This window comes from Tachysurus vachellii, chromosome 20 (assembly GCF_030014155.1).
Source record: "Tachysurus vachellii isolate PV-2020 chromosome 20, HZAU_Pvac_v1, whole genome shotgun sequence".
Taxonomy (NCBI): domain Eukaryota; kingdom Metazoa; phylum Chordata; class Actinopteri; order Siluriformes; family Bagridae; genus Tachysurus; species Tachysurus vachellii.
Genome location: NC_083479.1, coordinates 18,457,493 through 18,483,419, shown reverse-complemented (window position 1 = coordinate 18,483,419; position 25,927 = coordinate 18,457,493). Strand labels below are relative to the sequence as shown.

The window sequence follows — 25,927 nt, the reverse complement described above, 5'->3', positions numbered from 1 at the left end:
ATGAAGCAGATCAATGCCAAGGTTGTGAATTCGTAGCAAGAGTGTTTTTAACAGTTATCGCTTTGAGATGTTAATCAGAAGGTTGCGGTTTAAGCCTCAGTACTGCCATACTGCTACTGTTGGGTTCTTAAGCAAGGCTCTTATCCCTATCTGCTTTAGGATGATGTATCATTTCTGACCCTGTGATCTGACCCTAAATTCTTGTGCAGTATGTGACAAATAAATGCTTCTGCTTCTTCTAATAAGCGATCCAAAAACACAACACCGCATTTGGAAATATATCAAACATTATCTCCAAATGGAAAGCTCTATACAGCCAAAAATGCTTAATTTTGCTGTTGTTGTTTTTTTTTGTTTTTTTTTTTGAATTGCAAAACTGAAATGAAGAAACATATGTACTGACTTTCTGTGAGAACTGTGCTCATGTTCCACACATGAATGGAAGCGGGATTAATTGTGATGAGTTCATCTGTGGAAATCTGTGGAAATATGCTCTAATTTAGAAGAATTGCAGACTTAATTTCTGGAGGGACTGAACATCATATTAATGAACATTAATGAACATCATATTCATATGCACTCCCTCCTGATGGAACATTAGCAGTAACATTAGGGAATTGTTCATACTCAGCCTCATAGCATGAAGTTACCCTTTCTGTTATATTAACCCTGCCCACTACATAAGCATTAATCTTTAGGTCTTTTCCAAGACCAATAAAATTATTCCAGATGTGTAATGATTAGACTTAGTATAGATACCGTTTCCCCAAACCTAACCTTAAGCAACAAAACTGTGAAATAAGGGCTAAAAGTAATTTTTAAAAAACATCTGAATCTCAGGAAGGTCCCCATCTGGTGCTAGATTATTAAAATAACAACAAAGACTCGGTTCTTGACACTGGCAGGACCTGCTGTTCTGCTTTCTGTGAGTGTGTGCAAATGCTGCTGTCTTCAAACACCGTGTTTTGAGAGCAGCCATGCTTTGAAATCTGAGTCTCTTTTTTCTCCTTTGTCATTCCCTTCTTTTTTGTAGTTCTTTATGTTCATTATAACTCTGTAAAAGTAAGCCTTGCTCAAGTGATTGAGAGAAAGTGAGTGAGAGAGAGAGAGAGAGAGAGAGAGAGAGAGAGAGAGAGAAATGAGCATCTGTAATAGACTGCTTACAGACATGTTAAATGGCATGTGGTGACGTTTCCCACCTTTGACAAACACTCACAGATAAAGTCACACCTTTGAGAAATAGCCTACACCCTGATAACGCAACGGCCCGTGTTTCTTTTGCCGCTTTTAACTCATCACTTTAACTCCATCTCGTAGACCTATGCTGCATATTTGGATTGGAAAATGCTCGGAGCTAATTCCCAGTAGGGGCACAAACACAGCCTCACGCATTATATTAGTGCTCATGCGTTATCTTGTCATCGGGACTGTAAATATATGCGGAAACCTTTACAACATTTCAGAAGCTCAAACTCATGTGCAAGGGAATTTTCTTTCCTCTTGTATTTAATGCTTGCACGTCTCAAAGGGACATCGATCTTCTGAATGGTTTACCACAAGAAAGGTGCTGCCAGTGTAAATAGCACACACAACTACACACACACACACAAACACACACAAACACACACACACACACAGCACACCAAAGCACAATTTTACACATTGCAACCCTCTCTGCTACTTGAGAAATTCTTCCTAAAAGCAATTTTCATTGCGAAATGTGACGAGTTAGCTGGCACATAAAGGAAGGCTCTTTTCCAAGCTTCTCGTTTTTCCATCTTTAATTCAGCAAGCCGGAAGAACCCGAAGAGACCAGGCACCTGTTCAAAATGTGTAGCGCATCAGGTTTGTTTAATATGTGTCAATAGTTCCCATGTGAGGCGGTCGAGGAGCCGTTAGCGTGTTAGCGTGGTTACCGCCCTTTTTTCCAGATACAAGCTTGTGCATTTTCACTGGAAATCCATTTGACTCTAAATTCTAATTTTATAGAATTTTATGTCAAGAAGTTATATTGAGATCCTTGTTCCATTATTTCTCATTATGTCGATCATTTGCTATAGCTGGTGGCTATTATTAGCTCGATTGTTCCTCTAATCTTTTTTTGATGTTATCACACTGTAAAGTTGTTATCACTTTATTACCAGCAGCTCTGGCGGTTGCTGAATCATCTACTTTTCCACTGAGCTGGAAGTTATTGGATTGTGTAGGCTTGTGACAGCTCATATAGACTGGGGGTCAGTCAGGCTTCGGTGTAATACACTGTAACACACAACCCTAGTTTAAGATTAATCCTGAGAAGGAAGACAGCACCGGCGTTAGTTTATCTTCAGGTTATTGAAATTCTGATGCCTTTTGTGTTGTCAGTAGGAGGTTGTGTTTGGTCAGTCAGGGTCTCACATGCAGGGCTTTATAGCTCACCTCAAGTCTTTTCTGCTGTTCCTTCTCAGAAAATGACAAGAAGTAGTGCAAAAATGTGGCATCGTGGAGAATTATAGAGTACAAAAAGCTTTATTGACATATGGACTATGATAAGAATCGGCAGGTCGGATTTGTTATAATGTATGGAAAAAAGCATAGAATAAAGTTTTAATTGAAATAAATAAATTAAATAAAGTTTTGTTGAGTTGGAAGCCACGTCTTCTTCAGTACAGCTGGCAGAAAGAGAGAGATTGAAAAATTGCCTCCTTAATTGACAGACGGACACAGAGGACACACCTCTTATATTGACAGACAGACACAGAGGCCACGCCTTTTTTACTGAAAGACAGACACAGGGGCCATGCCTCCTTTACTGAAAGACAGACACAGAGGCCACGCCTTTTTTACTGAAAGACAGACACAGAGGCCACGCCTTTTTTACTGAAAGACAGACACAAAGGCCACGCCTCCTTTACTAAAGGACAGATACAGAGGCTACGCCTCCTTTACTGAAAGACAGATACAGAGGACACGCCTCCTTTACTGAGAAACAGCTACAGAGGACACTCCTCTTTGGCTGAGACAGTGAGGACATTCATTAATAAGGACAGAAACGGTTTTGTTTACTAAAAAACAGACCTTTAGACCACGCCCCTTCACAAAGAGACAGATCTAGAGGACACACCTCTTTTACTGAGAGACAGGCATCCAGACCACACCATCTTCTCAGAGGCCACACACCCTTCCCTGGTGCAGCATCTGTCTCATCTGTTATCCATGTTCTTGAAGGGATTTGTACAAATATGTGTGTGTCTCTTCATCTGCTTGTGTATGTGTGTATGTGTATACTGAAAAGTGTGTTTGTGTGTGTGTGTGTGATTGAGTGACAGTGTCAGTCTACAGAGGATGTGTCGGATCTCTAATCTTGTGGTGAAACGTTTCCTCACTGACAAGGCAGACAGGTGTCTCATTTCCAGTCTTAACCGCGACCTTTGTGTTTTCACTGCGCTGACGTCTCTGAGACAGAATTACAGTCCAGATACAACACGATTAAACCTACAACCCTTTTCCGTAAAGATTTACCATAGCACACGTGTGTTATCGTTAGCTAATCTGTACCTCACATCGAGCATCGGTTTACCGTTAAACAGGATCGGCTATAACCTTTACGTCCTTCTAATGGACTCTTCTAATGATGAAATACGCAGAGACCGTACATCTTCTCAAAGTAGCCTGAAAGCACAAAGAAACCTCCTACTGGGGCTCTATTTATGCAAAGTAGCCTTTTACCATCTCTCTCTCTTTGATATTATAAATAAACCATGGCGGTCATTTCTAATTGAGGCGAGCCTCTCTGGCTGTAATTCACTAATGAGATAGAGCGATTTCTTTTCCCAGTGACAAGATATATGCTCCCATCTCCGCATTACACAGATTAAATATTGAGCCCCGCTCCATTAGTTATATTGAGCAGGCTTGAAACCAGTAACCGGTCTGCACTGCCTAGCAGAGTGACAGATGCCGATGACCGTTGAGTGTCCCGTCAAGTCCTCTTCAGGCTTAGCCAAAAAAAACTTCTAATCAATAGCAACACAAAGTCTAAACTCATAGGAAACAAAGGACATGGAGTGTCAGCACTTGTCAAATTCGTCAGCGTGATTGTCAAGCTTGAGGACGAGTGAAGTCACGACGTCTGGCATTTTATTATCTTTTATCTTTTTGCAAATTAAAGTCACTTTAAACCTTTTTTATTTAAATCAATGCAGATGTATAAATCGTACAACGTTATACATGGCTGAGAAAAGACTAAAAATAACATCTCTCCATCTTTCACTCTCATTAAAATCCATGAATTCATGAAGATGTGAAATTATGCAGTTTGGAAATATTCCACGTCTTTCTGACTGCAGGGTTGCCAGAACTACAGTTATTATTATTCACACTTATTTTTTTTTTGTCCAGAGGTATTACTACATCATTTCGAAATTACTGTAAAGAGGCAGTTATGTAGTTAATTAAATAAGTAGGCTGTTCAAACAGTATTAATGTTATTGCAGGCATGTATGACAGCACTGGTCTCACATCTGATTGGTCAGAAGGCAATGGTTAATTAAAATATTAATTATTTTTACTATTAATTATAACAGCAGGTCTGACCTTAGTCCTGGCATATTTAACAATGAGAAATGTACCTATTGTTGATGATATTGTAAAGTTTTCTGTAAGGAGATGTTCATGTAACATTTATGGAAGTCATCAGTGTCAGAGCTTTGTAATGTTCATTCTGTTCAAAAAGCTTTTACACTTTGCTCAGATGAAAGGCTGTGGTTTTCAAGTAAAAGAAGAAAAAAAAAAGACGCTAGTCAGGAAATCGCTGACACTGGATATTAAAAGATGTGTTGTTATAGGAATATCGGATATATTTGTTATAGGAAACCTCAGGGTGGTAACATTTTCCTGTTTCAAGTCCTGAATTCTTGCAATAAAACAGACTTTGGTGACTTCTGGACTCTAGAGCTGTTTGAGAACTGGGATAAGATCAACTGTCCAGTGTTCGTCTGATGCTGTATGATTTATTCACGCTATGAGACTCCAGGAAATCCTCTTGACCCCCGGGGTTTCTTTGATTCATTCTTTCATGTGTGTTGCTGAGGTCAGCTTGGTTTGCCGTGTAACTTAACCTACACATGTATACGCGCAGTGGGCAAACGCAGGAGCTCTACCCGCCCGGTGGCTCTGACACTCCGTGCGGAATATCTGATGCGCGGAGGTGAAGACCTCTTGAGGATTGTGTTGCAGGTTGTCCATTAACATAATTAGTTTTACCTAGCGAGTAGTTTTCCTTGCGCAGCCTACTCTAAATGTTTAATCACCGCGCTTAGGAGTAACAGACTTTCGGAAAGCACTTTCCTGACAGCAGATCACCCCTGGTAAACAGACGAAAGCTTTTTATCCCCTTCCTCGAGGACACTTTTGCTGCCTTGAGGAAGATCTGAATTATTATTTCTTTTTTTTTCCAGCTCGTCTCTCTCTGTTTAACTCATACTGAGCTAAGCGTGCGTGGCTCCAAGCACACAGTCTGAGTCGGAGATGATGGATTCCTCGCACTTGTCAGAATTACTGGGAAGCTGAGACTCAAGTATTCCTGACACCGATCTCCGGTCTATCTCTGACGGCTCGGAGCCGTGCAGCATGTCTTATGAGATAAGAAGACATGAGGTTCAGAAAATCAAACGCATTAATTATACAACTTTGACATGTTTGTATATTTCCACCTGGAAGCAAATCAGGCTTTTTGTGGCTTAGCGTATTGAGACATGTCCTGATATTCATGTGTGTTTCTGTCAGGTCATGAAATACAGCGATACACTTCGAAATATTGTCCTATTTACAAGTCATCATACATTATTATTTTTTAATACATAAATTGTTGCATCCGGGTTGTATTTCCGTGATCCACCTCGACCCCGAGCAGGATAAAGTGCTTATCTATGATAAAAGAATGAATTCTGACTGTAAGGAGTGACAGTTGGAAGAAGGTCCGATTCTTTCAGCATCACTTTATTCACACTCACTTGAAATCAACTCGCCGTTGCTTTTCACCGAGTTGATTCGAATTTTTTGTCCCATCTCCACATCACATGAGGATAGATACATTACTTACTCAAAATGTAAACCATGTCACAAACCCAAACCCATTATTTCTGTTCTCTAATGAATTTAGTAACATGGTCCTCATTAATTACTGAAGGAATAAAAGAATGTAAAAAATAATTCGGATGATTTGATATAGTCTGAATAATTACAGTTTTAGATTTGTTTTAATTTGGATTTTTATCCGTTTATAGTTACATTTAATGAAAGTGACGTGTCATACGGCTAAGTACGGTGACCCATACTCAGAATTCGTTCTCTGCATTTAACCCATCCAAAATGCACACACACACATCAGTGAACACACACACACCGTGAACACACACCCGGAGCAGTGGGCAGCCATTTATGCTGCGGCGCCCGGGGAGCAGTTGGGGGTGTTCGGTGTCTTGCTCAAGGGCACCTCAGTCGTGGTATTGCCGGCCTGAGACTCGAACCCACAACCTTAGGGTTAGGAGTCAAACTCTCTTACCATTAGGCCACAACTTTCCCATATTATTCCCCATAATATTGTGGAACATTCACAATCTATCCTAAAGACTTGTTATAAAACTTAAAGGAACACGTTTACATTCACAACTAATTCTACTACTACTATAATAAAGAATACCACATTTCTAACCTAAAAAACGACTTCACCAATAGAACAGATTTGAACAGCGAAAAAAAGCCTAGCAGCAGCAGTCTGGATGATGCAGGACAATGTTTAAAAGTCAACCAGAGAAATAAAGAAGGCTCAAGGGCTCTTAAAACTTTTAAGGATTTTCAGCTTACTGAATTAAAGTAGTTTAAAATGCAGTGAGAGTATTTTTATATGCTGTGTATAAATGTGTGTGTGTGTGTGTGGAGATTTGTTGTGTTATAACACGATTATGTGTGTATGATTAGTGTGCGGAGGAGCAGTCAGGGAGCTTTAATTTTGTTCCCTACAGCGTGTCCTTGAGTGGGAAGCACCACCTAAAAGCTCCAAGATATGTTTCTGTTTGAATGATTCGTGGTTTTGTAACATGCCGCTGCTAAATATACAATCTAGGTCATCGATCCCATTTTACTTCCAGTAATGGAACAGACAGATTTTTTTCTTAATGGGGGTTAAAATATATATCTAAATTGCTGGCAGAGAGGCGTTTTATAATTTGAGATTCTCATTTATTTACCGCTGAGTTTTATATGGTCCTTACGTCCTCTGAATTATTGAAGCATCCGGGCCTTTTTAACGCTGATGACGCACAGCCGAGTGGCAGGGAACGAAGTGAATAATTAACGGCGGAAGGGGACAGGACTTCTCTGAATCGTCTCTGAATCAGAGCGCTTTGCTTGATTGAAGGTTTCCTTCAGGCGATAAAGGCCTCAGGTATTTGTTTCATACCCTTCACACCCCGAAATGATTTCACTAATGAGCTCTCGTGCCTGACAATGGAGGGGAGTTAACTAGTGAAATCAGGCATTGTGCCGAAGGGTTGGATCAAATACCCCGTAGCGTGTGTACTGTGACGGAGGGCTGCTCTATAGACTCTCTGCATCAGGAAACTGTGTGGACTTTTTTCAGCATTTGCAGTAAATCAGCATTGGACTGAACTTGAATTCTGGGGCTCATATAATTACAGTACCTAAGCAGGGTAGAGGCATAGCACGATGACACTGGCTCTATCCGTATCTGTATCTGTTTTGCACTCCAAATATTTGTTTCTGTTTCTGGATTTAAATGGATGCATCCTGAACTGGAACTTTTTATTTCCTTTTTTTAAGACTTTAGTGGTTCTAATCCCAAAATAAAAGCAAATTAGAGTATCTGAATTTAACCCACCACAACCCTGACCAGGCAGGATGAATGAAGGCCCATTGTAAATGCGCCACATCACATTCATGCAGATAAACATGGCCTTTATTTGTTCCACATGCTGCCTATCTATCCACTCACTCGCACTTTATTGAAGTAAAAACCAGAAGAAATGATAAAAGTCTCAGCCAGATGCTCCCTGAACGTTCCTGGTAATGTTTTTAAAAAGCAAATAGTGCACTTTTTATTTATATTTATCTGTATCTGTAGCCATTAAGAGCAGAATATATGTTTGTTCTGTATAATGCATTCATATTTTGCTGCATCCTTAAAAAGCAGGACGATGGTAGAGATGGTGGTTAGTGGTTATATTCTTGGGGAAAAAATATTCAATGTAACATAATACATTTCCACAAGGGAAAGAATTAAGTGTTGGTTTTCCCATTTAGTAAATACCTTTCATGAATTAGTTGTTTTTTTATTTCTTATAGATTTAATATAGAACTTTGCATCAATAAAGTTTCCATTCATAAAACCACTTTAAGTAGAAAATCTGAACTGTTGAGCATTTTTAGGACGTTTTTTTGTGCACTCTAAAATGAAAGGTAAAATCTGGAAAGGTTCTTTGGTTTATTTTAGTTTGTTAAAGGTTCTTTGTAGACCACTACAACAATCCAACAATGGCTTCCCCATTTATAAAATGTACCACGTAGAACCTCATTAGAAAAACAGACACTCATCATCCAAAGAAACTTGGAGAAACCCTCTCGTGAATGGTTGGAAATCGTGAATGGTTCTTTGGTTTGCCCCTTAAACATTCTGTGTAGGACACCGCAAAAAGGACTTTCAACTACAACTTCATAAGTAAGATAAAATATTGATTATTAAATCTTGAATGTCCCTTAAATATTTTTGCTTGTGGAAAACTACAAAAATTAAACAATGGCTTCATCATATATAAAATATACCAAGTATAACCTCATTAGAAAGACAGACCCAATGAACATCCAAAGAACCTCCGTGGAACCCATTTATCTACAAAATATTGAATGGTTCTTTGTATTGGCCTTTACATTTTGTGTAGAACATTTGTAAAATATACCAAGTAGAACGTCATTATAAAGATAGACCAGGGGTCGGCAACCCGTGGCTCCAGAGCCGCAAGTGGCTCTTTCATCCCTCTGCTGCGGCTCCGTGTAGATTTGGAAAATAAATATTTAATTTAAATGTATTTTATTTTAGTTAGTTAGTTTTTTAAAAATCCTCGTGACCCGAGGTAGTTCGGATAAGCGGTAGAAAATGAGTGAGTGAGTTTTTTTAAAAAATGAAATTCTAAGATTATGATGTTTTTGTAACATTAAAATATTAAAAACATTTTGGTTTGCTGCAGCCGGCAAGATAAAATTTTAATGTCATGAATACGAAGAGGACTCAATTAGACATTGAACATTTTATTTGAAAGTAACCTTCAACTCAGCGTCTTTTTTGTTAAGGTTAGTTCAAACTGTTTCAACATATTTTTGTTTGCTTGCAGAAATAAAATTTCGTTTACTCGGTAGCAGTTCATTGATTTCATAAATGAACACACTACAGTTTTTTCTATACTTTCCATAAAGGTAAAAAAACGATATATGCAGCGTTATCTTCATTTTAGATGTCAAAGGGATTTTGTGGCTCCCTGTGTTTTTTTTCTGTGGGAAACGGGTCCAAATGGCTCTTTGAGTGTTTAAGGTTTCCGACCCCTGAGATAGACCCTTCAAGAAGCTTTGAGGAAACATTTTTTCCTACAGAATCTTGAATGGTTCTTTGGTTTATCCCTTAAAGTTTGTTGTGGAACACTACAACAATCAAACAATGGAGGATCAGGAGAATCTCCCATAGCTCTTAGTGAATTTGCCTCGCAGATGGAACTCTGAACTCAAAGCTGCCATTCTAGAAAATGAACCATCTTCTGACCAATCAGAACGGAGAATACAGCAGGGATTTTGTATAAAACACTAAAAACAATAACACAACTTCACTCGCAACAAGAATTCCATTTGAGAAAAGCCTGTAGACTCAACAGTAAACCTATTACTCCGTAAGAGCCTTCCGAATGCACAAGCCTCATTGAAATTCATCGCGTCAGGAGTTTATGCTTTCCTCGTGTCGTATCTGAGAGTTGCAGACACGCCGGATAGAGTTGAGAGCTGAGAACGAGAAAGAAAGATGAAGAAGGAGAACGGTGAAATATGTGGCGCTGACAGAGAACGCCGAGTGGACCTTGAGGTGACAGACAGCTCAAGGAGGAAGCAGTAAGGGAAGTTTATCTGCGCAGATTATCAAGGAAGGGAGCCGCTTTGACAACACACCCGTTTGGGCGGGGGTTATTTATCGAGCCCAAGGTGGAGGCGAGTCTTTTTTTTCTGATGGAGAAGAAGGAGGGGGAGATGTTGAGTGGTTCCCAGGCATGAGCCAATTGCAGAGAATCATGGTGGCAGAACCTGAAAGATGGGCTTAAGAATGAACAGTGAGGGATGAGTGCTGGCACGGGCTGCTGAGTCAAGATTGAAATTGCAATGTATGTGAGTGTGTGTGCTGAAAATAGCAGAGTATTTTTTTCTCATCCCGATGGGAAACGGACTTGGAAACAAACACAGTGCTGAAAAGAAATTCCCTAAAGATTACAGCACAGAGATCACGGTAATACGGCAAATATTAATATGGTGAAAGCCACGGTTATGTTTACATGCAAAGCTCGACATCAATCCATTGTGACCTGCGCATTCTGTATCGACTACTCATAAAAACACGAGCCTGAAGATCTCAGACTACCTGAATAATCTGGACCTAATTTATCAGCCATGCAAAGTGTCAGCGTCTTATCACGTCTTTTTCAGGGCGATGTCAGTTTCAGCATAATCTCATGTGCTTCCAATGTTCTTATTGAAAAGACAGCGGGAGAGACGTTATTAGATTCCCTTCCCCAAATCCAACCTTGCAATTTTTTTTAACCTTGTAAAAGGTGCAGTATTAAATTTTATTTTTTTTTTACTTGCTAAATCGCTCGTTGTGTAACATGATGAAAACGCTTACATATAGAATGTAAGGTGAAAGAAACTCTTGTCTTTAATGTGCATTGAAGGAGAAGGTTAATAAAAATGCAGAGTGTGAGAAGAGATCGCTGTTTTTCTCCGCCTGACTGTCCCTTGTTCAACAAAACAAGAGCTTTTTTTTTTTTATTGAACATTTTTTTGGAAAATAAATGGTATTAATCTGTACCTTTACCTTACTTTTCCTTGTCACTGAAGTGACTGGCTTACCTTTTGAGTCTTTAATATGCATGGAGTGTACATTTTAAAAAAGATTTAAGGTACAGAATTGTTTTATAATAAAGCTTTGAAGGTAAACTAGATTTGTAAAGTTTGTCGTGACAAACTTTGATGTTGGCTTTGACGAGGCAAATATTCGCAAAGGCCGGTGCTTTTTTGAGGCAAGTGGACATAAGGCTCAGTGTTACTTTTGGAGGCAAGTGGACAGAAAGATAGGGTGCCAAAACATTTGGAGGCAAGTGGAGACGAGCATGTGACATCATCCGAATACTCCTGAGGAAGTTCCCCTCATTGGGCTGAGTGTTTTGATATATCACATGCCCATGTTGTGCAAATTTTTTTATTTTCACGTGACGTCACGTGACGTCATCAGAATACCCGCGAGGCAGTTTCCCTCATTGTCCTGAGTGTTTTGATATGTCACATGTCAATGTTGTAAAAAGTTTTTTGATTTTGCATATTTTGGGGGTGGGGCTGCGGGACAACCGAAAGGCCAATCGGTACACCAATTTAAAAGTTTGTTCAGAGTATCACCCTAAAGGAGCTGGCCGAGTTTGGTGTAGATAGTTCGAAAGCTTGACAAGTTATAAACCTCCAAAGTTTATAATGGGAGTCTATGGGAAAAAAGGCCAATTTGAGACCCGGTCCCGGAAGTACCGGTACTCGGATCGCTTAGAAAAGTAATAGCAACAAGCTTCAGACCAGGGTCTACAACATATCCGAATTTGGTGCATGTGGCTCGAAAGCCCTAGGCCGCATTAAATTTTATACATTTTTGTCTAAACTTAAATAGGAAAACAGAATGTTGGCTTCTACAAAGCCAACATAATTATGTGCAGTTTTTTATGTACCACACTGGACTATTGCTGAGTCCAGAGGATGGAGTCAGACCGGTTCCAGCTCCTCCTACCTGGGTGGAGTCGAACCAGAAGGTTGAGACAACTCTGTCTTTGAGGCTGAATAAGAGCGAGCATTGTTATGTTCATTCTGCTAGCTGTCGGTCACAGTACTTTAAAGCCACAAGCAAGAATTCGACTGCTGGTTGCCATAGTAACGTAGCATTAGTGGTTAAGGTTTAGTCTTATAGTTGGATGAGTTCCAAGTCCAACTTCACCCCCTGGAATATTTGTTCTGCTGTGATCTCGATTATTAGGCTGCACATAAATATGGTCATTATAAATTATCTGCAGAATATAATCATTTGAAACACAGTGAATGATCTGAAATATGTCATCTTTTTCTTTTCTTTTTTTTTTTTTTTTTTTATCACCACATCAGCTGTTTATGGTAGACAACGCAGCGGACGACTGGAGGATAGCCATGACGTACGAGCGCATCTTCTTCATCTGCCTGGAAATTCTTGTGTGCGCCATCCACCCCATCCCGGGCAAGTACACCTTCACGTGGACGGCACGTCTGGCTTTCTACTACACGCCGTCCAAGACGGACGCCGACGTGGACATTATCCTGTCCATCCCCATGTTCCTGCGCCTCTACCTGATCGCCCGCGTCATGCTGCTGCACAGCAAGCTCTTCACGGATGCATCGTCACGCAGCATCGGCGCCCTCAACAAGATCAACTTCAACACACGCTTTGTCATGAAGACTCTTATGACCATCTGCCCTGGCACCGTGCTGCTCGTCTTCACCATTTCCCTGTGGATCATCGCCGCCTGGACTGTCAGGGCGTGCGAAAGGTGTAGCAGCTCTCACACACACACACACATACACACATACAGACACACACACACAGAGTTTAGGCAGGGTTTACACTCCAACACACATGGTTACTGTTCGTATTTGTCATTGCACCCTGCAGCGTAGCAGAGTGGCATTAAAATTCTGTTTACGTTCCACGCTAGAAAGAGCAGTGCTAATTAAAACAGCATTGATTGGGCCTACAGCGGTGACACATCTGCTGTTGGAAAACAGTAGCATGTTCTCTTGTCAGTAATTTTTGTTTTTATCATCAGAAAAGGGACTGCAATCTAAATTAGTCTTTCCCGGCTCCCTGAGGGACGCTGACAAAGTTACAGACGAGGTGCGCACAGAGGAAGGTGCTATAACTCTATTTAGTATACAGTGTATAAATACGCTGCTTCTCAAGCTCACTCCTGGGAATTCCTGCACTGCAGATATCTGTTTTTCCTATACCTGACCAATCTAATGAAAACCTTGATTATTACCCAATTAAGATAATTAGAACTACAGCAGAGGTGCGGTGCTGCTACAGAGGAACAATGTCACACTTATCTGTAGTGTGAGTCACAGCACCATTCTTTCACAGAAATATTCACAGAAATATTCTTTCTGCTTTGGAAAAAATGTGTGTTTTCACTGCGGCGTTTCCAGTTTATTAGGTATAGGAATTAATAAACATCTTGATCATCTTCAAACATGCGCTTGAAAGGAAAAGAACTTGGAACAGTGGAAAAGAAATTTCATATCAGTTCAGGTTGCTTTCTGCCAATTTTTTCATCAAAAAAGAAAAATAATGAGTGCTAATTATGAAATTTCTTCACATCTGTCTTTTTTGTTGTTGACAGTTATTAAAAAACAAGCCTTCTATATTGCTTACATATTCACTGAAGCTCTATAAAACTTCCTTTTGTCCACTATGTCTATTTTTAGGCAGTTATTTTATATCTGTGCATATACTAGTGTAAGAGATTTATTTTCCTTTTTTGCTCTTTACCTACAGTTGGCTCTTTTTTACTGCGGGACGGGACTTAATGCGCTATCTTATTAATATTTCATGCACTGGCCTGTTTTTGCTCTCTGACCACTATGTTTCCTCTAAAATCACATCCGAGCAATTCAGTTCAATTCAGTTTTATTCGCAATGCGCTTTTTCCAGGGGGCATTGTGGCAACGCTGCTGCACAGAATTCTGTACATTTATTTCACAGAGGAATTTTTAATTTATAAATGTATCCTTAATGTATGAGCAACCCAGAGGTGACGGTGGTGAGGGAAACTCAATGAGGCAGGCGATATGAGGACGAGACCTTGAGAGGATCCAGACTTCAAGTGAAACGCATCTTTATCTGAGATCCATCAGATATCCATATAGATATTTATCTAAAGCCATCTTCATTGTTTCTTAGCTGTACCATCCACAGTAACCTCAGCTATCTCCAGACTATCCATGAGGAGTGGTTTTCAATTGAGGAGAACTCCAACCAGAAGTAGGGCATCAGGATGGATCAGGCAGGTTTGGAGAGCAGGAGGGCTCAGGATCACGTTGAACTCAGGAGGAGAGAATGAGAAAGAGAGAGAGGAAAATTCTGGCTCATTCTACATAATAGTTAAGGACAGTGAACACTGTGTACAGGACTCCAGCAAGTCTCACTATGACAGCATAACTATAAGAAGGTAACACTGACATGAGGAAGCCCTGGGACATAACAACCTTCAACAACATTGAACAACCTTCGACCATCAACAACCTTGAGTGAACGTGTGAGGGTGTGAGAGCAACACCATCCAGACATCCCACACACTCTGCCCGTGAACCCTCCAGATCTGCACCTTTACCTAAGAAAGCAGAAAACCGCCCACACCAAAGAAGAAAACAGTGAGGCAAACATCCGTGTAGTTCCTAGTTATTCATTACCTTGACATTTTATTTATAGGATAGCTGCAGCGTAGCCAAGTGTCACCTGGTGTATAGACAACATCTCACCTCAGGTGTGTGTCTTAACCACTCGCAAATGCAGTGTTTCTGTTGTGTGATGTCACTAAAGCATTAGCGGTTTGTTTGTATTCTGGAGTGACTGAAAACACCCAATATTTAGATTTAAAAATCATTCAGCCTTTTATTTTATTTTAAGTGAGTTACTTAGCACAGTGACAACTTCACCAAGCCAAATGATTGGCTCCTGTAAAGGTGGATATACAGTCCCTCAATTCTCTACTCAAACAAATTCAGCTCTTACGCGCGTTCAGTCTCCGTCCAAAAAGGAAGGGAAGCATATAATGTTAATAATTACTCAAATATAAGCAACCCTGTACTCTCAAACTCCCTTAAGTCTCTGTATGTTTATAGATAGATCACATTTTTCTGTAATTACGGCATAAAATTGATTGGATTGTTCAGATACTAAACAAGCTTGTGTTTGACCAATCATATTTAATATGCAAATTATTATAGGATTATGGTGTCATATGAAACATGAAATTTTAACCACAGAACTTTTAGTCAGCATGCTAAGCTACCTACCTAGCTAGCTAATGAGAATTAAGATTAAGAGTTAAACAAGCATATAAAAAAACTCAGAAAACCAGAACAAACGCTCGCCAGGTCACCGTATCGCTTCACTTAGTGTTTTTAAAGCACGCGTTGGTGATCGGATTAATCAAATCGGATGCTACAGATGACAAAAGCTCATATATGTGACGCGCATATTAAATGTTTTAATTTAATCTCTCTGATTAGCTTTTTTGTCAATATAGCCATTTCAATATGGACATGATAGAGAATGTTACAGAATATCAGTATCACACAGTATTTGAGAAATACTATAGAATACTAGAAGAAATATCGCATTATTACAAGAAAACATCTCATTATTGCGAAGACATTGCAGTCCAAAAAAAAGCACCTTGTGTCCACAAGAAAATATCTAATTTTTATAAGAAAACATCTTGTTAGTATGAGAAAACGTATTGTTGTGAGAAAATATTTTACGAGAAAGCATGTTTCCTGTAATAACAAGACATCGCTTGTAGTAAAGAGATGATTTCTCATAAAAATAAAATGATTTGCTGTTGTTACAAGACATTTTCTTCTAGCAACAAGACGCTTTTTCATAAAAAAAGAGATTTTTTTTAAATGAGAAATAGTAGATTTTTTGTTTTTTTTAGAAAATCTGTAAAAAAAATTTCTCATAAAAAATGTGATGCTTTCCAACAAATACAAACTGTTTTCTTATAAAACAAAACAAAAAAAAACAAGATGCTTATTCAGATAATTAGGATTTTTTCTTAAAAATATAAGATGTTTACTAAGAAAAACAAGATTTTTTTTTATAACAATGTGATGCCTTCTAATAAATACAAGCTGTTTTCTCATAAATACGAGATGTTTTCTCATAAAAACGAGACGTTTTTTCATAAAAACAAGATGTTTTCTCATAAAAACAAGATGTTTTCTCATAAATAAGAGATGTTTTCTTTTAGAAACATGCTGTAATAACGAGATACTTTTCTTAAAATGCTAAGTGGGATTTTTTTGTGTTTTCCTTCAATGCCAATTCAGATGAGTTCTGCAGATTTTTCACCATTTCTCTTCCTAATGCACATGCTGTAGGTACCATGATAACCAGGACGTAACCAGCAACTTCCTAGGAGCCATGTGGTTGATCTCAATCACTTTTCTAACCATCGGATACGGGGACATGGTCCCCAACACGTACTGTGGCAAAGGGGTCTGTCTCCTCACCGGGATTATGGTGAGTCTGTATATTTATTTTTTTATGTTCAGTAATGTTCCTTCAGGACCCTAAAAGCAGCTCTGTGCTTATAGAAAGGTGTGTATCTTACTGATATACCACTATGGAGTTATAAAATACAGTGGATAAAGTGATAGTGCAGTTTATTTTTCTGTGGGAAATCAATCCTGAGGCGATATTTAATGTTCATCCAACTCGTCTTTCTCCCCAGGGTGCCGGATGCACTGCTTTGGTGGTGGCTGTGGTCGCAAAAAAACTGGAATTAACCAAAGCCGAAAAACATGTACATAACTTTATGATGGATACGCAGCTGACAAAAAGAGTGAGTACATTCTTCACTTTTATTTCTATATACATTCTCACAAAGCAGCTTTCCCAAAAAATCTAGATGCCTGTAAAATGCCTGTCAAATTTATAAATCAAAATAAAGGACACATAAAAACACATTATTATTATATATTTATTTATTTTTATTTTATTTCTGTCACTCAGTATGTTTTAAATAGAAAATAAAGTGATAAAAGTTTAGATATATTACAAAAAGTACTAAATATTACTATACATTCATAATTAGACATTTCACATTTTAAAAGTTTTTATTGTTTCTATTACAAAATATTAACACCAATGCTAAAAATTATTAATAATAATAATAATATTAAGTACAGCATTTCACGAATAAATTTGTAATGTCCTGATCAAAAGATTCTGGTATTATATTCAGTATTAAAAAAATGCTGAATATTGTATAAAAACATGAAAAACATTAAAGAGAACTGTTTACATGTTCCTTAAATATTGCGAAACTGTTTCAAATATTTGTTTACCTGTGTGTTACTTATATTCCAAACAAAACGTCTGTGCAAATGTAAGATTATAAATAAACATATGCGGGTATTTTTTAATTCAGTTGAAATCAAACCGATCAGACTGACCACTCAGTCCAGTTACGAACGGATTATTTAGTAGCATGTAAACCTACCTATTTAGAACATGTTTTTTTAGTTTTACGCTAAAGCTATGAGCCTAGCATAGCTAACAATCGTGCAAGTCTGCCTCACCCAGAAGCCACAGAGCTGCAGCGTGAGTCACCATGTCTTCTTTCTCTACCTCAGGTTAAGAACACTGCTGCAAACGTTCTCAGGGAGACCTGGCTCATCTACAAGAACACCAAGCTGGTGAGGAAGATGGACCACGCCAGAGTCAGGAAGCACCAGAGGAAATTCCTCCAAGCCATTCACCAGTACGTACCGTCCCTGTACCAGTGTTCCACATGTCAGTCTGCAGTTGCGTCTTCTCTGTGATGGAACTACGTTCTGAGCTCTGAATTGTTTGACACCTGTAGCGCAGGCTTACAGCGTTGGTGGAACCGATGAAGCATTGTTTCTAGAGGTCAGCTTTATTTTCAGAGGTCAGCTTTATTTCTTGCGTTTGGACAGGACAGTGGCTAACGGTTCTGCTCTGGGAGGGTTATTTTATGTACAAGGTTGTGTTTTCTCTGCTCTGGCAAAATTATCAGGTATTGTTGACGGGTTTCATGAGCTGATTCACGTGTTAGGACTAAAACTTCATAAGCATTCAGAAGACTCCTTTGACCCCTAGTGCAGAGGTTTGAATTGGATCCTAAAGTCAGCTAGGGGAAAAAATTAACTTCAGCATCTAGACAGGGGGTCCCAAAGGTCTCCATACTGTACATACTGTGTGACTTTGTCAGTGGATGTTCCTAGGCGTCCAGTTCTCGGTTGCACTTCTAATCTTCCAGTCTGTTTAAATTTGTTTGTGAAGTTGGAAATTAGAATGGAAATGATTATTTAAAAAAATTCACATTGCACACACGCACGCACACACATTAACTCACTCATTCACACCTGAGGATAATGTAAAGTAGTTCGTCCATCCGTATACATGGGAGGTGTAAGAAACTGGAGAACGTAGAAGAAACCCACACTGACAGAAGATACAAAACAAAACTCCCCACTGGAAGTAACCCGAGCTCAGGCTCAAAATGGGGACCCTGAAGCCATGCCGTTCCTCTAAGAAACCGCGTCCCCATCCCAATCCTGAGCACTAATGTCCATTTGAATATTTACAACTACACAGTTTCCATATGGGTCTTCTACAGTGTTATCATTGAGCATGCTCTTCCCACAGGTCTGTCTGGACTAAAAAAAACATTTAAGTGGAAAATGCCCATAGGCCATGGGATATGCTCCATTTCTACTCTTAATTTGTGCTCAGGAATCACAGTGGGAGCTTGAAAGTGACTTCTAATGTGTAAATCCTGCATTAGTCCTACTGTTTAACACCAACACACACTTTGCTTGACATTTATAGGACATCTAAAAGCACTGACGCACCCTGTAAATGTCACTCTGCTTACTTCGGAAGATCGGGGATGTTAGAAATGGAAATGTATGTGTGTGTGAGAGAGAGAGAGAGAGAGAGAGAGAGAGAATCTATGTGTGCGTATTTCATTTAATTTTGAGGAAGAGAACTGAAACATGAATTATGTGCAACATTCTCTTTTAAATCTTAATAAGGAAGCGATTAGACAGACTGAATAGCACTTAAAAATAAAGGTGGATCTGGTACAGGGAACTTTTTTATTTATTTATTTATTTATTTTGAAGAACATATTGAACATCCTGTGGCTCGTCCTGTCCTCGCTTTCTCCTTTCTATTCACAAGGGAACATATTCACTTCTTTTTATACCCATACTAACACATTTTTTCTCTTTACATGCTCCTTGATTCCTTTTCCTTTCCTCTATTTCTCTCTCTCTCTCTCATGCTCTCTTTCTCTCTCTCTCCATCTGTCATTTTTTTCTTTCTTTTTTTAATCTGTTTATTCATCTCATGCCTTCTGTTCATCTGCCATGCACCGCTGGCTTTATGTTTAATATGATATTATCAGCAAACACTGTGGGATTGTAAATGACTTGCATTTGAAGTTTACTGTGTCTCTTCTGACCCTTGTGACAGATGTTTAAATCAGTTAACAGTATGGGAAAATGGTCAGAATGTCAATTTATGACAATTTAAGTCATAATATGCTAACTAGTGTATTTCTGGTGGTCTGGGAAGTCCCTTTCACATGGTGAAGCTTTTAGTGCAATTTTAAAATGAAAACAGTCATGGAAACGATTTCATGGCTGAAAAACTCAGCTTTAGGTTGTTATTGTTCTTTCGGCTGCTTCATGTTCAGGGTCGAGACGGCGGATCATCTGTTCTGCCTTGCCTGACGCAGCCCTCCCATTTTTATCTGGGCTTGGGACCAGCACTGAGAGTTAATTCTTCAGTGGCTAGAGTTGCTCCCTGCCTGGGAATCGAACCCGGGCCGCAGCAATGAGAGCATGGGAAACTGCCGCTGGACCACCAGGTGACCAAAAAGCAATAGTAATAGAATGTAATAGTGTTTAATTCCCTGGTGTTCTATGGTTCTCCTCTCACCTCCCAAAAAACAGTGCTTGTGAATGTGTGCATGTGTGTGTATGTTTCTGTGTGTGAATGTGTGTTGTGAACGTGTCTTTGTGTGTGTATGTGTGTACGTGTGTGAATGTGTGTTGTGAACCTGTCTGTATGTGTGCGTGCGGTGTGTGGTGTGTGAACGTGTCTCTATGTGTGTGTATCTGTTTGAACGTCTGTGAATGTGTGTTGTGAACCTGACAGCCCCTTAGTGTTAGCATTACATTTCCAGTTTATTTTCTTTTTATTAGCCACCTTTTGTACTACTCATTTAGTATGTAAAGCTGCCACTGGTTTATTCAATGTCATGCAAAGTTATGCTAAACCTGACGGACTGTCCTTCTGCTACAGGACAGATTTAGACCTCTTTAGGAAGTTAGTTGTCATAGCTTAGGAGTTGCTGCTAGGTGCACACACACAGAGAGACACACACACGCATACACACAGATACACACACAATACGATTAATATTGGAATAGTTCAATTCTGTGTGTCAATTCTTGCGTGTGTGTGTGCGCGCGCACGTCTGTGTGTGTTTGTTCACATTCATACTAATCAATATGGCTAGCCAGTGTGTAAATATAAGCCTTAATATGGCCTTAAAATGGATAATATGGCCTTTTTGTGTAAAAAAAAAAAAGGAAAGAAGAAGAAACACTTTTGCCTTAGATGTCATGCAGAATGTTCATACTAACAGATGTTAGCTCCTCATTTGCAATGAATGTAAATTACAGCATGCTTATTAGAGGCTATTAGCATTCACCTTGTGCTAGTCATGTTAGGATTCTTGATTTTATTTATTTAATTTCCTTAGTCTACATCCCACATGCTTAAACACAACAGCAGAGGACTGTAGTGTAAATCTTTTCAGATTCAAACTCTAAGTTTTTATCTTTCTACTACATCACTGAAAATGTTCCTAAATATTTTGATATATCAAAGCCCATGCCACATTAGCAGGAAGCTAATTAGATCAAGGCAGTGCACATAAGATAACACAAGTCTACAGAGAGATGTCTTTACTCCGATTCCATCAGCAGTAGTTCAGTTTCTGTTGAGCTAAATTGAACTTGTTACAGATGTCATAAGGTGATATACAGTATCTGCACTGTTGATCATTTAACGCCAAGAAGTGAAACTGCAGCAATGCAGCAATAACAGGATATATTTTGTGAGATAAATCCACAAACTATTATTATTATTATTATTATTATTATTATTATTATGTAACATAATGTTAGCTATATAGCTAGATAAAGCTCAACTTTGGCTACAACCTTATAAGTGTTGTTTATTAAAAATCTGGTCACAAAACTAACAAATATTAAGAACACCAACTGAGAACGAGAGGTGGGTAGAGTATCCAAAATCTGTACTCAAGTAAAAGTGCAAGTACTTATGGAAATATTTACTCAAGGAAGAGTAAAAGTAACAATCTTAATAGTTACTTGAGTAAGAGTAAAAAAGTATCCGATGAAAAAACTACTCAAGTAGTTAGTTACTAGTTACTTCTCATCTGATTGATATGAAGCAAAAACCCTGATTTTCAAACTACTTGGAGAGCTTTCACACACCTCTCCTTAAAAGTCTCTTTATTCTGCTATTATAAAACACAGGTTGAAGTGTATATATATATATATATATATATATATATATATATATATATATATATATATATATAAAATGTGATTAATGGTTTAATGGTGTAAATGAATGATGTGCTGGACTAACCTGCTCTTCCTTTTAAGATTAATTTACTTTATTCTTACATTTTTTACATTTTATAAGTAAGCACATGTATTCTTTAGGTAGAGATAAAACAAAATATAATCCCCTTTTTATTTTGTATATGTTCTACACTTTAGTGAAAAAAAAAAACTTAGTCAAAAAAAACTTAAGTGAGATGTCAGGATTTGCGTATAAATGCAAAACGTCTTACAGCATGCAATTCAATTTATTTTGTGGAACATGGATATGAAAATGCAGAAGCTTATAATGAACGTTTGTTCATGAACGTGTTGTTTGTAGGGTTCACAGGATTGCACAAGAGCGTATATGAGGGAAAACAATCAGTGTGTGAAATGTAGTGTTACGTTAAGGTCAAAGTGCCCATAGTTACCAAACTACCATCAAATAGGCATCATTTTGACACTTACCGCTACGTGTTTTTGTAGGTTGGAGCTGGGATTCTTGTAAGCTGCGATGTCTGTTTGTTTTGGTGCACACAGAATGCATCGCATTATAAAGCTATTATTTTTTACATCTTGGAGTGAAAATATAGAATTAATTTGAGGCCACGGGTGATCTGCCTTTGATAAAGCGCAAACGTCTTCCTCTGCTTCAGCCATCATCTTCCAACTAAAGGCGAGCTAAACTTCAGCTGGAGATGTGCAGCATACTCTCACGAAGCAGCCTCTCCAACGTCTCGTGAGACTTGTCATGTAAACTAATTATTATTTATTAAATCTCATGTTTATTAACATTTGAGTAACGGAGGAACGCCGCCGATTGTAGCGAAGTAAAAGTAAAGTTTTTCCACTAAAAATCTACTTGAGTAAGAGTAAAAGTACGCATCTTTAATTATACTCAAAAAGTACAAGTTACCCAAAAAATGTACTCAAGTAAATGTAACGAAGTAAATGTAATTCGTTACTACCCACCTCTGCTGAGAACTGAGATAGAGTTAGAAAAAAGCTACACACTATTCTATGGTGTACGTTATAATCATTAAAACTAATTCAGCCCTGTTAATGTGCCATAAGTTTGGAGTGGTGATTCGGGCAATCCTGGGGTAATATAAAGCTGCTACTCCCTGATTCGTTGCCATGTGATTGTCAGTAGTCATATTTGAGCAGTGTTAGATTCCTTGGATGACATCTGTGGTAAAACGTTTCTTGTCTATTTTCATTAAGGCAGGGTGAGTACGTTTCTACGGGTTATATTTCCTATAAACCAGGATGTTTTACCTCATTTACATTTACAGCGTTGGAAGAAGCCATTATCCAAAGCGACATACAAAAATGCATGGTCACATCCACTCCATGTTTTATACACTATATGGACAAAAGTATCTGAATAAATGAGTACATCCCATTTCCATTCCAGTATATTCCATTCCTCCTTTCTACCAAGTTTGACATTGGTAAAACATTTAATAAAATAAATTATAACATAAAAATAATTCTACTTGTGTAGTTTTTTTATATAAAAAATGTTGGAGCAAAATCCAAGTAGCAGCAATCAGAAAAATACCCTGTGAAAACATGGCAGGATTGTAAAGTGGCTTTATACCTGTATTTGTCATTGTAATAGCTCATTTAATCAGCCTGTGGCTCATGCATTTTAAATTTTACTATATCTGACGAGTATACTAGACAACTATATACATTAAGCAGCAAAATTTCCCATTGCTGGAAAATCAGAAGTAAAATTATAACACAGAGTCATTTGTAAATATGTATGCAATTTGGTCAGAATGGAAATAAAATCAGAGAGCAGCTGCAGGAGATGGAATTACCCCAGTTACCCCTTGTGTAAAGCAAATCCTGCACAAACAGGACATTGTCTGCACAGTGTCTGAAAAAAATAAACTCTGCTTTTATCGTTTTAGTGTAGTTTTAATAGATATCTTGTGTTATCTTGTGATATAGTGTGTTCATCTTTTTTGTACATATCCAGAGATTATATGAAAACTAAATACTAATTTTATGGTCCTTTTTTTTTTTCTTCTGTTGTTCTAATCGTTCGGAAGCCATGGTATTTACGGTGTGAGATTTTCAGATTCAGGGCCGGCCCCAGACTCATCCTTCACCGCACAATCCAGTGTTTTCCCCACTCTAACACAGCTGACTCAACTTCATCAGCTCATTAACAAGCCCTTCAGGAGGTTAAAATGTGTGTGTCAGCACAAGGAAACACTAAAATCTGCACTGAAACAGGGACAACATTGCAGAACACTGCTCTACGTTATTGTTTTGGACTGTTATTTGCTAAAGTGGGTTTTAATTCGACAATTTTATTCTGGTGGGTTTTTTCTTTTGGGCATTCGGCTTTGAAATAGTTTTGAAATGATGTACCCTGTTGCAGCAATTTTGTTTATGAAACTAAACCTTCAAATGCTAAAAGTTCAGCACTCACAAACAGGTCAGAAACATGAATTATGAATGTGCCTTCTACTTTGAATTCCAGATTGAACGGAACTGTTTCTTTAAGGCAGTTGGCTCACTTCCATTCCCATAAAAATCGAGTGTGGGTTATGAGTGCGGCAGTGTGGTGGGCTAAAGGCTTCAACGTTTTGATCCTTTATTCAAATTGGCCCTTACACGCGTTCACTGCATCACTTCACAGCATCAGATTCATTGATTCTGATTGGTTTCTGTCCTTTTTTTTCTGGCGAAATTGCCTCATGCAGGCAGTGCCGAGTGATAAGAGGATGTGAAATAGCACAGATCTGTGTGCATGAGATAATCAGGGGGAGAATATAACAGCTGTTCTCAGATCAGCTAAGCACTAGGGGGTTGGATCCAAAGTAAAACCTTCAGACCTTTGATTGAGTAAATGGAGTGTAGATTAACTGACCTTAGATCAGTGTGTCTTAAAATGATTGTCTCTACACAGCAGTTGATCTCAGATCAGTGAGTCAGTCCTTGGAAGGACCGTGTAGAAGCAATAAGCTATCAGGGGGTGGTGTGTGGTGTGCATTTGCTGGCCTCAGCTTCAAGCAACAGCTGCTGATTTGAATGCAGAAGCTGATCTCATAGTAATATGTCATTAAATGGTCTGAAGAAACTGATCTCAGATCAGTGAGTCCTCAGATTGAGAGTGGAGGAGCTAACCACAGACCAGTCTTCAGAAGGTGTCAAAATTAGCTGATCTCAGATCAGTATGTTATAAAATGATATGCAAAAGAGATGATTTAAGAACAGTTAGTCTTCAGAATGAGTATATACCCGACACTGCTATGGAAGTAGAGCAAGTGTACTTTATCAGACCTTAGATCAGTGAGTCATCAAATGAACAGAACAGTTGTGGAATGCTAATAGGTCCTAAAATGAAGTGGAGCAGCTGATCTCAGATCAGTAAGTCCTAGAGCATACAGCAACTGAACTCAACACAATAGTCAGATGATTCTTCATAAGGTCAGTATAGAATCAGAATCAGAGAGTCATTAGGGGAGTGTATAATAATTAACTGATATAAGATCAGCAGGTTCTCAAATGCACAGATTTTCATGCAGAAGCTGATCTCATATTAGTAAGTCATAGAAAGTGAGAATGTAAATGTAAATGAGAAATCACTGACTCTTCAAGGGGAATGTTCTTTAGCTCATCCCAGTTCAGTGAGTCCTCAGATTAGCTAATTGTGAGACGTTAGACAGAATAAAGGCTGCTGATCTCAGATTATTGAGTCTGTAAGGGTGAGTAAGATAACATTACCTCAGTGTCTAGTTTGTCTCATACAGGATTTGATCTCAGATCAGTAATTTATCAGAGAGTGTGTATTGTAGCTGAATAGAGATCACCAAGTTTCTGAAAGTGTTTATACTGTAACACCTGAGCTGAGATCAGTAATTCCTAAAATGTCCCAGTGACAGATCAGCATGTCCTCAAAATGTTGGACAGGAGATAAACCAAGGACTGTACTTTTTGGTCATTCTTTTTTTGTGCATTAGAGAGGTGATTTAAGCCATGTTTAGCACAAAATCTCCCTAATAGTCCTTAAGGAAAAGGCTTTTGCTTCACCACCATCATGTGACATCTGATATCTTTGTGGATGACAATCCTTTCTAAAGCCATTACCCAGCGCTAATTAAAAGCAATAGCCATAGGTGTCTTTGCTGGCATTGAC

General features: G+C 38.6%; 1 protein-coding gene across 1 annotated transcript in view; it reads left to right on the top strand.

Moving 5' to 3' along the window:
* The window catches only part of kcnn2 (potassium calcium-activated channel subfamily N member 2), a 43,435-nt gene that overhangs the window by 6,862 nt on the left and 10,646 nt on the right, over positions 1-25,927 (top strand). Inside the window, 4 exon segments of the mRNA XM_060895695.1 lie at positions 12,442-12,860; positions 16,474-16,615; positions 16,827-16,937; positions 17,731-17,858. Coding sequence (XP_060751678.1) covers positions 12,442-12,860; positions 16,474-16,615; positions 16,827-16,937; positions 17,731-17,858 — 800 coding nt within the window.